General features: G+C 31.3%; 2 protein-coding genes across 6 annotated transcripts in view; one reads left to right on the plus strand and one right to left on the minus strand.

The window, feature by feature from the left end:
• LOC134683370 (C2 domain-containing protein 5-like) overlaps positions 1-15,823 on the plus strand; it is an 88,196-nt gene that overhangs the window by 56,916 nt on the left and 15,457 nt on the right. For both annotated transcript variants that reach the window (XM_063542637.1, XM_063542638.1), the window contains exons 20-21: positions 3,633-3,695; positions 5,806-5,904. In XM_063542637.1, the coding sequence (XP_063398707.1) occupies positions 3,633-3,695; positions 5,806-5,904 (162 nt within the window). The remainder of the gene's footprint in view (positions 1-3,632; positions 3,696-5,805; positions 5,905-15,823) is intronic.
• Positions 6,061-15,026, minus strand: LOC134683372 (ankyrin repeat domain-containing protein 50-like). Of its 4 annotated transcripts, none has more exons than XM_063542640.1 (7): positions 14,829-15,026; positions 12,467-12,519; positions 11,118-11,250; positions 8,676-8,774; positions 8,145-8,243; positions 7,374-7,475; positions 6,061-6,920 (listed from the first exon to the last, which is right to left on the minus strand). In XM_063542640.1, exons 2-7 carry the CDS (start codon positions 12,517-12,519, stop codon positions 6,243-6,245), a joined length of 1,164 nt encoding a protein of 387 aa, XP_063398710.1. In that variant the 5' UTR covers positions 14,829-15,026; the 3' UTR covers positions 6,061-6,242. The 4 variants fall into 4 exon arrangements, with proteins under 4 accessions (XP_063398710.1, XP_063398711.1, XP_063398713.1 ...); XM_063542641.1 differs by having other exon boundaries at positions 14,644-14,848; XM_063542643.1 differs by lacking the exon at positions 12,467-12,519 and having other exon boundaries at positions 14,829-14,955.

The following is a 15,823-nucleotide window of genomic DNA, read 5'->3' on the forward strand; positions in this document are numbered from 1 at the left end:
CTGCAACTATTATTGAGATAATTTATGTTTTGAGAAACTCATGAGCACTTTTTATGACCCACATACAATAGTAGAGGGGCATTATGTTTTCTGGTTTGTGTGTCCGTTTGTTTGTTTGCTGTCTGTCCTCCTTCAGGTTAAAGTTTGTAATATATTGTAACTATATGCGGTTTCATGAATTTTTGCATTGTTTTGTAATTTTTTTTGGTGACGTTTTGGTGCAATTTTAATAGATTTCACTTCTCAATATTTGTTTGCATTATCCTATATCCGTTAGGGTTAGCATGATATATAGAATTCCTTCTACAAAATACAAGGTTTTCTTGAACTTGATTTAAGGTGTTTGCTCTTGTTCCTAGTTGAAGGTTTTACTGTGATAAAATAGCACTTAAACCACTAGCCCTTCCTCTGCATCTGGTTTAATACAATTAGATGTCTGTCCAAATGTCACAACATTTGTTTCTCTTCTCTTCTACTTTAGTTTGCCTCTACCAAATGTTATGAAAGTTGTACACTATGAATTATATCTACCAATCACAGAATATATAAAAGAATCTGGGTATGATTGCAAAAAAAACAATTCTTCACAAGAAAACCAAATTACACAGAAATTATCAACTATAGGTTCCTGTACAGCCTTCACTAATGAACATAAGATATACTGCTTATAGCCAGCTATAAAAGGCCCCGAAATGACACATGTAAAACAATTGAAATGAGAAAACTAATGGCCTAAAAAATGAAAAACAAATATTTAACACATCAACAAACAACAACCACTGAATTACAGGCTCCTGACTTGAGACAGGCACAAACATACAGAATGTGGGGGGTTTAAATATGTTAACAAGATCCAAACCCTCCCCTCACCTAGGACAGTGGTGTAACAGTGCAACATAAGAATAAACTATTAAAATCAGTTCTGGTTGTTACTGTAGATTCATCTTGTTACCAATTTATTTTGGATTGAGTAAAAATTAAAACTGTTAAGGACGAAACCTTTAGTTTGTCAACATTTGCATATTAAGCTTTTTTTCATTGTAAATTATAATTCTTTCATGTTTACCCTCAAAATCCTCAATTTTTATCAGATAAAATTGAGGATGGAAATGGGGAATGTGTCAAAGTGACAACAACCCAATCAAATAGTTAAAAAAAACCAGCTGAAGGCCATCAATGGGTCTTCAACACTATGAGAAAATCCTGATCCCAAAGGTGAACTTCATTGACCCCTAAACAAAAAAATGTATTAGTTCATTAGTTCATTGAAAATGGAGAATCATACAAAACTCTGAAACATATAAATGAACTAAAATTAAAAAAGAACAGACAAGAATAACTAAGACCAGAGACTCCTGACTTGGGGCAGGTGCAAAATTGCAGTGGGGTTAAACATGTTTGTGAAATGTCAACCCCTCTATACCTCTAGTCAATGTACAATAAACAAACAAACAGCAATCAAACAGTAAAACTCAGTTAAAAAAGTCTTAAGTATATGTAACACAAGAAACAAAGCAAAATGACAATGATACATACGTTAACAAAAAATACTAGCAGCTATACTGACATGTCAGCTCCAGACCTCAATTAAACTGATTGAAAAGATTATGTGTTCATCATTTGAAAATCAAGCACAATCCTTCCCGTTATGGGTTTAGTATCATACCATCATAAAATAGATTTCCCTGAGGGTTTTAGTTTCATACCATCATAAATAAGATGAGAAGGACTTATCCACTAAATAATAATGAATCAACTATTACAAAAGGTCAACCTATTTTGGGACATAGAAAGATTGCTCTATTGAGATTCCTTTGAACTTGATATCATTTTCACAAATCATCGGTTAACTTTGAATTTCATGACTAGGTCCTATTCTCAGCAGCTACAAGTGATAAATGAACTACCATTAGACTTAGAGTTAGTGTCCAGAAACAGCAAACTCAGCGATGTTCTCATCACTTGTAGCTTTTGAGAATATGACACACTAACATTGTCACAACAAAATGTTCTGATTAGGCATTAAGGTTACCATCGGCCTACTGTTTCCTGCTCATGGGTTAGGTTGTAATTGTGTCTTTGACATATTCCCACATTCCCAATTTTACCAGTATATAATTTGTATTGAATTATTATAGTGTGAACATGTCTGTATGACAGGGTTCACATAACAATGACCTCATTTTCATGGTTCGTTGGTCAATGGTATGCTTAGTTTCTTGGATTCAGTTGACAGTTTTTTCTTCAGGTAACTGAGTCTGCTCTATCACCCTCTCAGCTATGTGTATGTATATAGTATCATCAATTTTGTTTACTGTCTGTTCTTCCTGTATGAAACAGGTTTTACATTGTCTTATCAGGGCCTTTTATAGCTGACTATGCGGTATGGGCTTTGCTCTTTCTGTACGGTGACCTATAGTTGTTAATGTCTGTGTGAATTTGGTCTCTTGTGGACAGTTGTATCATTGGCAATCATACCACATCTTCTTTTTTATATTTTTTTGTCAGGGTCTTTTATAACTGACATATTATTGCTTCTAGCCCCTTCATTTAAACTTCTGGTGAATAGTCCTCATTAGCAATCATACCGCATCTCCTTATTTATGCATTTAACAATTGAGGTGATATAAATTATTGAGATATTTTTCAATATTCATACTATTCCCCAGAGTTCGATTGAATTGCTTATATGTATATGCAATAATAGATCACTGTAAATCCTTCACCAATTAGAAAAAACAAATTAAGTATAGTCAGCTATAAAAGGTGCTGACATTAGAAATGTGAAACAATTCAAACCAGGAAACTAGGGGCTTTGTTTATGACAATGCAAAAAACAAATATGACAGACATGAACAATTGCATACCACTGAAATATATAATCCTGACCTAAGACTAATCACTAAACCATGAGTTTCGGATAATAGACTGCTTTTTAGTAATTTTATACACCCACTCTTTGGCTAATTTGGCATTAAGGTTTACCCTCCTCCTACTGTACACCCATACTTCTTTCAATACATCACAAAATTGTTTTAGGTTCTTTAGTTTGCCTCTACCACATGTTATGAAACTTATACACAATGCTTATTATCATCAATTAAGTCAAATTTTGAGTGCAGTGGTGTCACATTCACTATTTTCAATTATGTTTCCCATAGAAATGGAAACATTGCTGAATTTGCAGTTTCCACACACTTAAACTTTACATTGTCACAACAAAATGTTCTGAAACTTATACACTTCAATGCTAATTACTAAAAACAGGTCAAATTTCAATTAGTGTCTGATCACTTTCACCTTAATCTTTGATTTGTGTTTCTGTTATATATGGAAAATAACTGAATTTGCTTCCACACAAAATTTACTTTGTGCCTAAATCAAATGTTCACAAACATATGCAGCCCAATACAAATGCAGTTAAATAGCTGGTGTCACTTTTACTGTCTTTGAATTATGTCTTTTATTTCAAAACAATGAATGAAATACAAATATTGAATATATGTATACTTATGAATTGCATCTTATTATGACCAGCGGTGTATAATATATTTCAAGGGTCATTGAAAAGCATTTATGAATATTAGAACTTTGCTGTTAGAACTAATTATGTTTACTTATTTTGATTTTAGACTGCCACAGCTGTGTTCCTGTCAGCCTTACCACCTCCTCTTATACCTAAAGTATCGGGACCAGTAAGTTTTCTAAGATATGATTACATTTGTGCTTATACAGATCAAAACTTGTTATCATATTTTTACTTTATTTATTGTAATACTTGTATCGTGAAGAATTGCTTGTTAAAAAAAGTCTCATTCATAAGTGTGTTTTTTTATGGGTATAATTTAAGATTATTGTGATTTCATTGTAAGCTACACAACTGTCCACTACAGATCAAAGGAAATGATGCAAACAAATATATACTGACCAACTTAAGAAAGCAACACTAGATTATTTTTGTGTTATTTTTTAATGAATGTGTCACCGTCAAAAGCGATGACTGCCTGTTTTACACCTTCTGATTTTGCATTTGTTCAACCCATTAATTGGTTTTGGCAATTATGCGGTTGGAACTTGAGGGCTTTAAAGGTTTTCCATCAGTCAATTCTTTGGAAATTCAGTTCATGGGAAACATATATGGCACTCGGCAATTTTGTAAGCAGTTGACAATGCAGCCGTAAAAATGTCTGACAAATGACGTTGCATAATCAAATTCTGTTGACGTTTCATTGTCACTACACGTTGATCTGTTCAGTGATGGCCAGCAACAAATCTTGTCTACTTGTATTGTTGTCAGAAGGACAATAAGATGAGTTTCTGTAGTCATAAGGTATGGTTGCAGCACATTTATGTTTTCATGTTTGCAGTATTCTTAAGGGCTAATTCAGTTTTTTATTTCTCAGTCTTGGCAAAATGGAGATGCAATATTTTTAAACTGATTTAAGTAAGGCAAATGATCGAAAGAACTGTTTCACATAGCAAAAAAAACTTAAACAATCTTTCATGGGTCCAAAATTTTGCTTTTAGAAATCGTGCGACTTAAAAAATTTGGTATGTTCAATAACGACAGGTGAGTCAGATTTTGATTTTTATGCCCCACTTACGATAGTAGAGGGGCATTATGTTTTCTGGTCTGTGCGTCCGTTCGTCTGTTCGTTCATCCGTCGGTCTGTTCGTTCGTCTGTCTGTCCCGCTTCAGGTTAAAGTTTTTGGTCAATCAACTTGAAACTTAGTATACATGTGCCCTATGATATGATCTTTCTAATTTTAATGCCAAATTAAAGTTTTGACCCCAATTTTACGGTTCACTGAACATAGAAAATGATAGTGCAAATTTCAGGTTAAAGTTTTTGGTCAAGGTTGTTTTTGATAAAGTAGAAGTCCAATCAACTTGAAACTTAGTATAAATGTTCCCTTTGATAAGATCATTCTAATTTTGATGCCAAATTAGAGAATTTATTCCAATTTCACGGTCCACTAAACATAGAAAATTATAGTGCGAGTGGGGCATCAGTGTACTGTGGACACATTCTTGTTTGTAAGGAGATAGAAGCATGATAAGCATGAAAAGTAGTTGTAAGAGAATTAAACAGGATTTGGTAAAAAAAAATTAACAAAATGTGTGTTGCGTTTCTAAAGTTGTTCAGTTTATGTCACTGATCAGAATTAAACAACAGAGTAAAGTCATGGTTCACTGATTTGAAATTTTTCCATGTCCTATGTAACTGACCTAAGCTGTCACAAACTTTGGCATATATACTTTCTGGAGTCTGTTGGATAGTTGTCTCATTGGCAATCATACCACATCTCCTTACTTTATATGGAAGAGTTTCAAAGTCAATGGTATTTTGTATGTAGGTGCATGATCATCAGCATATTTTATTTTTATTTAGAGAGAACAATATTTACCCTCTGTCATTGTTCATTGACTTTAAAGTTTTGCATAAATTTGCATTGTTAACATGTTAAAATTGTTGTTATTTTTATTTTAACTTTGTATGCCCCATGTATGGGCATTATGTTTTCTGGTCTGTGCTTCCTGCTTCAGGTAAAGGTTTGGTTAAAGATTTTGGTCAAGTTAGTTTTTGATGAAGTTGAAGTCCAATCAACTTGAAACAGTACACATGTTCCCTATGAAATTATCTTTCTCATTTTAATGTCAAATTAAAGTTTGACCCTAATTTCACAGTCCAATGAACATAGAAAATGAAAGTGCGGATGGAGCAATTATGACCTAGGGACACATTCTTGTTCTTTATACAATGAAAGCATTTGTTTTTGTCAACAGTTTATTTTGTTTTACAGGTAACATCAGACAGAGAGTGTAACCAGTTAAATGATTTACAGAAGAAAATCACAGAAACAGTTCAAAGAAACAAAGAAATTCATGAATTAAATAATCTGGTAAGTGGAGATAACTCTACATTTGGTAGATAGGGTTATGTCCCTTTATACTTTCACTATTGGGATCATATTTCTTTTAATGATGTGTCATTTAGCTGCTGTCTAGTTGACATATATCATTTCATCACTGTTTATTTCAAAATATAAATCGAAAAATCTTGGAACAACTTTATTAAGAATTTATAAAATAATCAACTGATATTTTCCATTTGAAGAATTTGAATTATCTGTACATAGAAGCTTATTATTCCTTTGAGAAAAGCACATGAACCTTGTCACTTGCATCAAAAATGTTTTTCGGTGAGCGATTTATTTTTCTCAAATTGTCTGAAGATATATTACTTTTTAGATAATCTGTCAAAGACATTCATTTTCCTTGCTTTGATTTTCTCAGAACTTTCAGCCGAATCCACTTTTTGAGAATCATCGGTTGGTTCAATTTTTGGGGATGAAATTTCAGTTGGTTCTGTTTTGTGAGTATCTTCTGTTGGTGCCACTGTTGGAGTAATTTCTGTTGGTGCCACTTTTTGTGTATCTTCTGTAGGTACCACTTTTTGATTAGTATCTTCCATAGGTGCCACCTTAGTAGAAGCCACTCTTTTAGTATATTGAGAATCTGTCTTTGGTGGCACTTTATATTCGTCTAGCTTTTTCTGGATTAAATCCCTTGTTGATGAAATCTTGCCCTCTGTTCCTAGCTCTGTATTGAGAGAGAATTGCTTTGGAACGACTGGGTCTCTTTTATATGATTTGTTTGATCCATCATCACCATTATTTTTATACATGTCCTCAAAAGTAAGTGGTTTGAATATCTCCTCAATCTGACCACTATCCTGAGGATTTTTGCTTTCTTCTTCATATTTTTTTAAGATGGCGTCAATCTCAGAATCATCTGTTTTAGGTCGGAATCCATTTGTTTCATGTGAGATGTTGTATTGTGGGTACCTCTCTCTAAATCTCTTAAATAAATCTTTGGTGGCTTGGTTTGATGCATAAAATTCAGGCATCTTATTCATCTGAAATGGAAGTTAAAAGACAATGTAATTAAAACCAAGAATTATTTGCTGAATTTTTTTACAAATTTCACAATTTATATAAGAAAATAATATTTTAGTCCAAATAGAAACAAGACTGTTATGAAACGGCACATATATTGACACATGTAATCCAAGCATCAAAAAGTGGACAACACCAAAAGTGTAATAACAAATTGAACTAAATTTCCAGATATTCATTCCCTTTCAGTATCACTTAATTTTTGTAATCTTAATAGTCATAAAATTCCTGTATCTTTGATAGAGATGGAAATTAAGTCATACAAATTTCTGTAACCGTGATGTCATACAATTCTAAAACTTAAGGAAACTGAACTTTCCAAGGAAATAAATCTTTAGTCGATGTCTTTTATTAAAGTAAAACAAATCATGGTAAAAATAAATGCCCTTGTTAAGAAATTCTGTTGAACTCACCTTATCTAGAGCATTCACATCTGCTCCATGCTCTAACAAAGTTTGTACGACCTGATGATGACCTTTGTGTGAAGCTTCATGAAGAGCTGTCATACCACTGAACTAGAAAAATAACAAAAAATAATTTTAATCAAATTTACAAATAAAGATAAATGTAAACTTCTAATGCACTTTTTCTACTCTTACATAGTTTGCCTACAAGATCACAAGAGAAAACTAATGCCATTAGGTATGAATTGGAAACTTACACCTAGGCAATACAGCAATGATTTATTTGTTTCTAAAATTGACACAATTTACCTCAGACATGGCTTAATTTGCAAAAATAGATCAAGAATGAACCTAGTTTCCATGGCAACTTTATACAAATAATATAACAATTGCTTTAGGCAGTAATGATAATTTTGTTCATAGATTTTGAATACCATGAGAAATGTTTGTAATAGATTTGGACATAGAGGCATGGATGGTTTGGTTTTCACACATATAGTCTTTACTCTTACTCTCAAATGCTGTGTGTAGCAAATATCAATCCACAAGTTTGGTTTGACCTTGCAAGTATTGGAAACAACAACATACAAGACAATTGAGGTGAAGAGAAATTGAAATAAAAATAATTCTGTATGCCCATCACAAGTTGGGTTTTTTTTGTTTTTTTTTTATGGAAAATGACCTTCAATGAAAAAATAGCTTTTATGGGAGCCAATTCTTGGTTAATCTTTTATCTGAAATATAAGCCTTCCCTTTTATTTATTTGATTTTAATATTTACCTTAGACATGGCATTGACTCTTGGTTTATAATTTAATAATAAATCAACAATTTGGTTGTTACCATTCTTAGCAGCTAAGTACAAGGCAGAATGGCCGGTCTGAAAAATACAAAAGACAATTGATTATTTTTCATATTGTGATTTCTGATCATTTAATGTAATAGAAAAGCATAACTCTTAGCTGTAATACCAATTTTCTATGGGTCATGTCAGGATTTCTTTCTTTGATATGATAAAAGTTGAATCCTGAAATTACTTGTCAAACTTTCACTTTTCACATTTTTAATTCTTTTAAAATCATCTAAACTATATCCATTAAATAGATTGTAAAATAGATTTCGTGTCTTATCATTTTTGTGCGTCACTGTGCTTGTTTTCTGATTATATTTCTCGCTTAACATTCACATTGACCTTTTAAAAATTGGCACTACTCCAGGAAAAATAAGGGTAAACTTTGTTTTTACACTGTATTTTTTTTCATGAAAGGGAGAAAATGTAAAAGTATGAAAACCCTAAAGAGTTTTTACTCACATTATTAACACTGTTAACACAAGCATCAGCCCTCAGTAGCTCTGCCACTAAATCTATACTGTCTACATGGCAAGCTACAAGCAGTGGTGTCATTCCATTCTGAAAAACAAGATCAAAATATTAAGAAAATTCCTATATTTGTGGATTGTAGATCATTCATGTGTCAGTTTTCAGATTGATGGTTTCTGACTTTCTAACAACATTATATCACTATCTATAATAAATAATATACCTATTTATGGAATTTAGAATTAAAAAGTTCATATTGAAAGTACAAAACCAGCCTATTAAACACATATACAGGATGGTAAATCTTTGTCAGATGCAATGATGTTGAATTCAAAAATTGTTTAATGCCACTATCTATTCCAAGGGGTTTATATTTTTTATAGTTTTTATTGGTGGAAGAAAGAAATATTTCAAATACTCAGTTGGTTTGCACAAAAATCTGATTTAATTTGAAATCAATTCTAACTTTGAGAACCAAGTATCATAGTGGCAGAAAATAATTTATGAATAAAGGAATTACTATGATAACATCAGTAGTCCCGAGAACACAGTTATTTCGTAGTGCATTTCTTTTAGACAATAAATTCAAATTAAAAAAATTGCACCTGCTCTTTCTCAAAAAGATTTTTACAGTGTAGTTTACTACCAGTGAGACAAATAATATCAAAATTATAGAAACTTCTACTAGCTCTAACTCAAAATATTGACAATTCTGTGTTAAGGAGCTGTAAAATTCAGTTTGACAGCTTCAGACGTGATAAAATTTGACCTTTTGGAACTGGACCAAATCACTACTTAACATAAAGATTCAGCACCCAAATTTTTTAAACATGTAATAACATCCCCCTACTTAATAGTTCATGCATTTAATATCAAGAAATAACTTTGGAAAGTGTATCAAATAAAACATGCAAGATATACACTGTTTACACTAGGGACTATATTCGTAGACAACGAAAACCAAAGGACAATAACTGTGTCCTTGGACCAGTATATCTGTATAGTAATTGGCAGAAGATAGTGTTGGAATTGATGACTTAATATTTGTTGAGTAATTTATAATTTTATGTGGAAATAATGAATGTATGAATGGGGCTATTAATACTGATGGACTTTACAACAATCATGACTTTTATCAGATGACTGTTGATGTTTCATACATATAAACATTCCCATAATGATCGTTCTCATCAAGCCTACACACTGTAGTACATTGATTTACTATCGGATGTCACATGACATGTCACTCCTTAAACAACTCATTTGTCATTTAATTTTTTTGTGACTCAGTTTCATTCAAGTCTGTGCAATTAATGTAGAGATTTAAAAATATGCTTTTAACATGTGTTGAGTAATAGATCCCTGTCATGTTACATAGAAGTCCCTCCCCAGCTGTCCACTTCTTCTACATAAATAATAAATCTTTATGTAGAAATCATTGAACTACTTCACATCATACCAAATGGATCTTTATATGTTTATTTTGTGAGCAACAATCTAGTTTCTTTCACTGTCATTTTTTCTGTGATCAAAATGTTTTCAAGAAAAACAAGATATGTTTTCAAAACAGAAGTGGGAAAGGACACAACTATTTCCCTTCCGTGTTTATACATTGAAAGTTGAACTTTGTTTTGTTTTAGCTTAAATTTCATTAAGTATCTGAAATTTCTTACAGTATTAATATTATCTTTATTTATCATGAAAAGTTAGGGAGGCAAAAACCATTAAATGGTTGTGAGGACTAATGAATCAAATGGACTGAAAGTTAGAAACTGACATAAGGGAGTTACTGTGGATTCATTTATTTTCGTGGGTACCAATTTTCGTGGATTAAGAAAAACTTGCATATTCATGGATATTTAATTTCGTGGTTTTGCTGAAGTCTGCATACAAACCTATAGAAAAATTATCATTCGTTGAATACTTAATTTCGTGGTTTCACCCCGTTTGACTGTGCCCACTAATTCCACGAAAATTGGTATCCAAGGAATAATAATGAATCCACAGTACATTTGAAAGTCTGATCACACTGTTACAGTTATATATAATATAGTGAGTATAATATTCTTAAATAAAAAAAATACCATAGTTGATGATGCATAAACCTCACTAACATTAGTCATACCTTGGCTATTATAAGTTTAGGTAGATATATATTATTTGTATGTCTAAACATGTGACAACTTTACCACATTCTCCATCAGATAACCTGTGGTGGTTATACAGAGTTAACACTGTATTTGAATTTAATTCACCTCAAATTTAGCCCAACAACATTAGATCTAGCAAATTTTTGTTTTTCCCTCAGTGGACAATAGACCACTCAATGAACACGGTTATATTTATATAGTATTATATGTATAAGACAATACTGAACTATTATGTGACACTTTCCTAATGTAAGACATCAAGTCCTTATTTAATACCACTTACAATATCTGGTTCATTGATATCTACTCCGTCTCGGATCATATTTTGTACAGCTCCTATGTCCTGTCTGTGTAAAGCTGCCCACAACATAACTGTAGCTCTTTCTTCAAGAGCACTCATGTTGTCTGCTCTCAAACTGTTAAAATATAACCAAAAACTCAGATCTTAGGGGAAAGGACTTTATAGGTAAACACAGCATCTAACTCAAAAATATGGCAATAAAAATTGCAGTTTACAAACGGCAACCAAACGTTTTCTTTTTACATTTTTATGTCATTTTAGGTATCTCTTCTTTTTATCAATTTAAGTAAGTTTTCACAAGTGCAGCATTTTGATGGTGTACAAAATTACTGGTACATCATGATTTTCATAACATGTTATAGAATTATAAGCATCTCTTTCAATTATGAAAAATATTATTTTAAGATCAGTTTATTATAAAAGGAACATTTTGGGTTTTTTTCTCAATTGAATTACTGTGAATTCATTTATTTTCGTAGGTACCAATTTTCATGTTAAGGAAAACTTGCATGTTTGTGGATATTTAATTTCTAATTTCATACTTTTGCCGAAATCTGCATACAAGCCTTAAGAAAATTTGTTATTAGTTTTCATTTTGATTTCTAGGATCACCTGTTCCAACAAAATCCACGAAAATTGGTATCCAACGAAAAATAATGAATTCACAGTACTTGAAAAACCAAAAAGACCATAGGGCTATTATACTTCATGGAGAACAAGTTCACATGACATCTTTTGATCATCTTGGTTGTTATTCAGTCCTGATATTGGTTTCTGTTCTCAGTTGGCTTTCACCAAATGTTTTGAAACCAGGGCCCATAGCCAGAAATTTTCAGGGGAGAGGGGGGTGAATTTGGACTCACAAACTCAACTAAAACAGTCACAATTCAAACAAAACGTTCTCTTTAACTGTGCTTATTTGTTTTGAAGGGGTGGAACAACCTCCCCTGGCTACAGGTATCAAAACTTATACTCAATGCTAATTACCACCATGCATAGAAGGCATTTTAGTTGCATCATTGTTTATGTCCCTTTGTAAATAGAAAACTTGGCAAATTTGCCATTTCCACACTCTTACTTCACTTTAGTTATTTTTGATATTGAACTTTGAGAGCACTCAAACCCCCCAAGCAATCTATAATGACAAAATACAGAAACAAATGTCATTCAGTTTCAAAGAAAACTAAATGTCAGTGGTTTAAATAAGTGCATTGACTCTTGCATATTTAAGATCAGGGATATCTGTGTCCCATGGGTTCATATTCTATAAATTTCTACATAAATTTTTTGCCCCCAACAATAATAATTTGGTTATTAAAACAATTCCTCACCCTGCCCATCTGTTTATGGCCATCTGGTCATCCATCTTTCTACCTTGCTGCATCTATAGGATAAAGAAGGTTCCTTTTTTACTACATTCCAATATAATTGTTTAGCCATGCTTTTCATATAAGCGTTTAAAGATTGATGAATTAAGCTTCAATTCCAAGATGATGATTTGAAAGATGAAACAAATTATGAATGGCATTCTTATGATGTAATAAGAATAACTGAAAATATTAATTATTAGTCCCCTAAGGTCTGTCTGTCTGTCAGTCAATCTGTCAGTCCAGCGAATCGGTTTCCACACTTTTATTTCTTCATGCTTGAAGATATTGATTTGATGTTTGGTATAATGTTTTATCATGACAAATTACAGATCAAGTTCTAATTTTGTTCAGGTCTGATAATTTTGTGTTATGGTCCTGGGACTTAAAAAAAATCACTCAAATAGTAAGTTTTCCACACTTTTGTGTGTCATGCTTAAAGATATTGACTTGATATTTTTTATATAGTAAACACCATGAAAGTAATGGATCAACTTACATTTTTCCAGAGCAAGTAATTTTGAACTGGAAAAGGACCATGTTTTGCCATGCAATACTCTCAAAATTCTTGTTTCACTTAATTTCACTTTCATTAAATTTAATTTCAACATGAAAGTAAGTTTACTCTTCAGGAGTTATTCCCCTTAGAAGGGAAAGATACAATGAACTTTAAATAACAATATAGATTCATTTCATTTTCTTTATTAGATCCAAAGTGTTCTTAAACAAATACACACTAATAAAAGGGAATGTGTAAATAAGAATGAGACAGAAACCCAATGACACAAGTAAACAAAAGACATCTACCATGTCTACAGGTCAGTTTGGAAGGTCATTTGTTTATGGCTGTGGAAATGCCTTCCTCATGATTCAAAGGGATGATATAAAAATGAGAACATTTACATTATTGGCATAATGATCTTTGCATGTTTTATGGTACACCAGACAAAATGATTTTTAATATGATGCACATGATAAGCTATATACTGTATGTGTGATTATAAAAAATACAGACTTATATCTCTGTTTGTCTCTGAACTGACAATGTCCATCTATACACTGCAACATGTGAACACTTTATAACTATAGAACACAATTTTGTATTAGAAATGAGCATGATCCCATGGTTTTCTAATTTGAATTGTTTTACAATAGTTATTTTTTTGGGCCTTTTATAGCTTGTTTTTCAGTTGATGACCTTACTTTAACCTATAATGGTTTACTTTTATGAATTGTGACTTGGATGGAGAGTTGTCTCATGGGCACTCATACCACATCTTCTTATATCTATGAACAATTATCCAGGAAAAATACTGCAGAAACAAATTGTATTCACAATACAGTAATGAATATTTAACTCACCACTATATGTTACCTGTATAATGTATTACCTGTGAAATGGCGCAAATGAAATATAACCTTGTGGCGCAAATGAAAGATTTTGATTTTTAAAAAATTGGCGCAAATGCAATGCGCCTGAATATATGATACTTAAAGTTAAATTTGAACATGAAAATATACAATGTTTATATGTATAGTAATGAATGGACTTATCAACTATTTAGACTTAATCTGTTTAGTATTTAGAAACTTTATTTAAAGTAAGAAACAGAATAAATCATTTGTTTCAAATTATTAAAACCTGTAAAACACTTACAAGTCTTGAAAAAAAGGTATGATCATTGTTGAAGGAGAGGAAATCTCACCTGAATACGCTTTGCCCATTATAATTTCCACACATGACAGCTAAATAAATAGAACAAACAATTTAAGGGGCATAACATTTGTTTTATTAAATTTTTTATTTAAAAATTTTTTGAATTTTCAAATTGATATTAAAGTAATTTTACTCATGTAGTATCATTATTCAGTTGATATTTTTCATACCACTACATGAGATCTATTTTCTGTTGTTCAGTTTTAACATATAACTCTAAAAATCATTTCAATTTAAAGACAAATTTGAATAGATTTCCCTCTAAAAAACATGAAGGCTAATGAACAACTTGTATTTCTCCTATACTCTATGTTAGACTCATAAGCCCCTTGATGGACATAGCAAGAATTCTGTTTAAAATTAAATCTGAATTTGTTACCGGTATTTATGAAGTAGAAATAAAATATAAAACATTTGAACTTACCAAACTTGATGTTTAATTTGAATTCCGTAAGTAAAGCTATATACAAATGATGTACATGAATTAGAAATAAAAGTCTATGAATCTTCTAACTGTCCCAATGTAATTCTTAATCCTACAACGAATATTTCAGTTTATGAATTAAGTTGTATAGGAAATAACGTGATATTTTAGTTGCTGAGACATACCTTAGCTTCTACAATGTTCCTTTGTCAACACACCTATGTAATAAACGTATCTGCCAGGTATATATTTGTCAGGACGCAGAGATGTTGACTAGTAGCTGCTAGCTATATTGTACTTTTTGACAAAGATCAAATATACTGATTCAGACATCCTTAATTTATCCTTTGATAAATGTGAAAATACGTATTATTTTTAGAAACGAAAATTTCATTGTTTTTGTTATTTTGTTGAAATTTTGCTAAATTTTGGATAGTAGAATTGAAATATTTTTAAAATATTTTTGACCCTAACAACACCTTTGTAAGGTAGATGTACTTATAAAAACAGTTTTGGGTGTGGATTAAGATGTTTATGATTATTCATGGTGCATGTCTTAACGGATTGTAAGGTCCTTGCTTGAAGCCATGTTTCAACATAAAACTTACATGTGTATTTAGTAGTCAGTATTGTCTGTATATCAAATTTTATACATGACTTAATTGTGTGAAACAATGAATTACTAGATTAAGATTTAAATAAAAATTTATCATTCATGATAATGATAGGTAATAGTGATAATATTGATTATAATTAAATAATGATAATTCATAATAAAACAATATGATATTTAAAATTTAGTTGAAAAATTACTCATCTAAATTTGTTAATAAAATTTTAGATAATTTTTTTTACATTTATCACTTTTTTACTTCTTTTCTTTTACCTCTTTTTCTTTTGTATGAAAACAAAAAATAAGTTATGTGAAAATTACACCAAAATATGATTAAAAATATGATATGACATTTAGAACTAAGAAATATTGAATAATGTGAGGTTATGACAATGAGACAACACCCAATTGACATAAATACCCAGAAGGCATTCAAGATACGTAATAACTGTCATCCCCCCTTTTTCTTCCAATCTTACCTTATACATTCTTAATCAGTTTGATTCTGATATTATAATAAACCTGTGTATTCCAGTGCATTTACTTATTTATATTTACTTATGATTA

The sequence above is a fragment of the Mytilus trossulus genome, chromosome 9, assembly GCF_036588685.1.
Source record: "Mytilus trossulus isolate FHL-02 chromosome 9, PNRI_Mtr1.1.1.hap1, whole genome shotgun sequence".
Lineage (NCBI taxonomy): Eukaryota > Metazoa > Mollusca > Bivalvia > Mytilida > Mytilidae > Mytilus > Mytilus trossulus.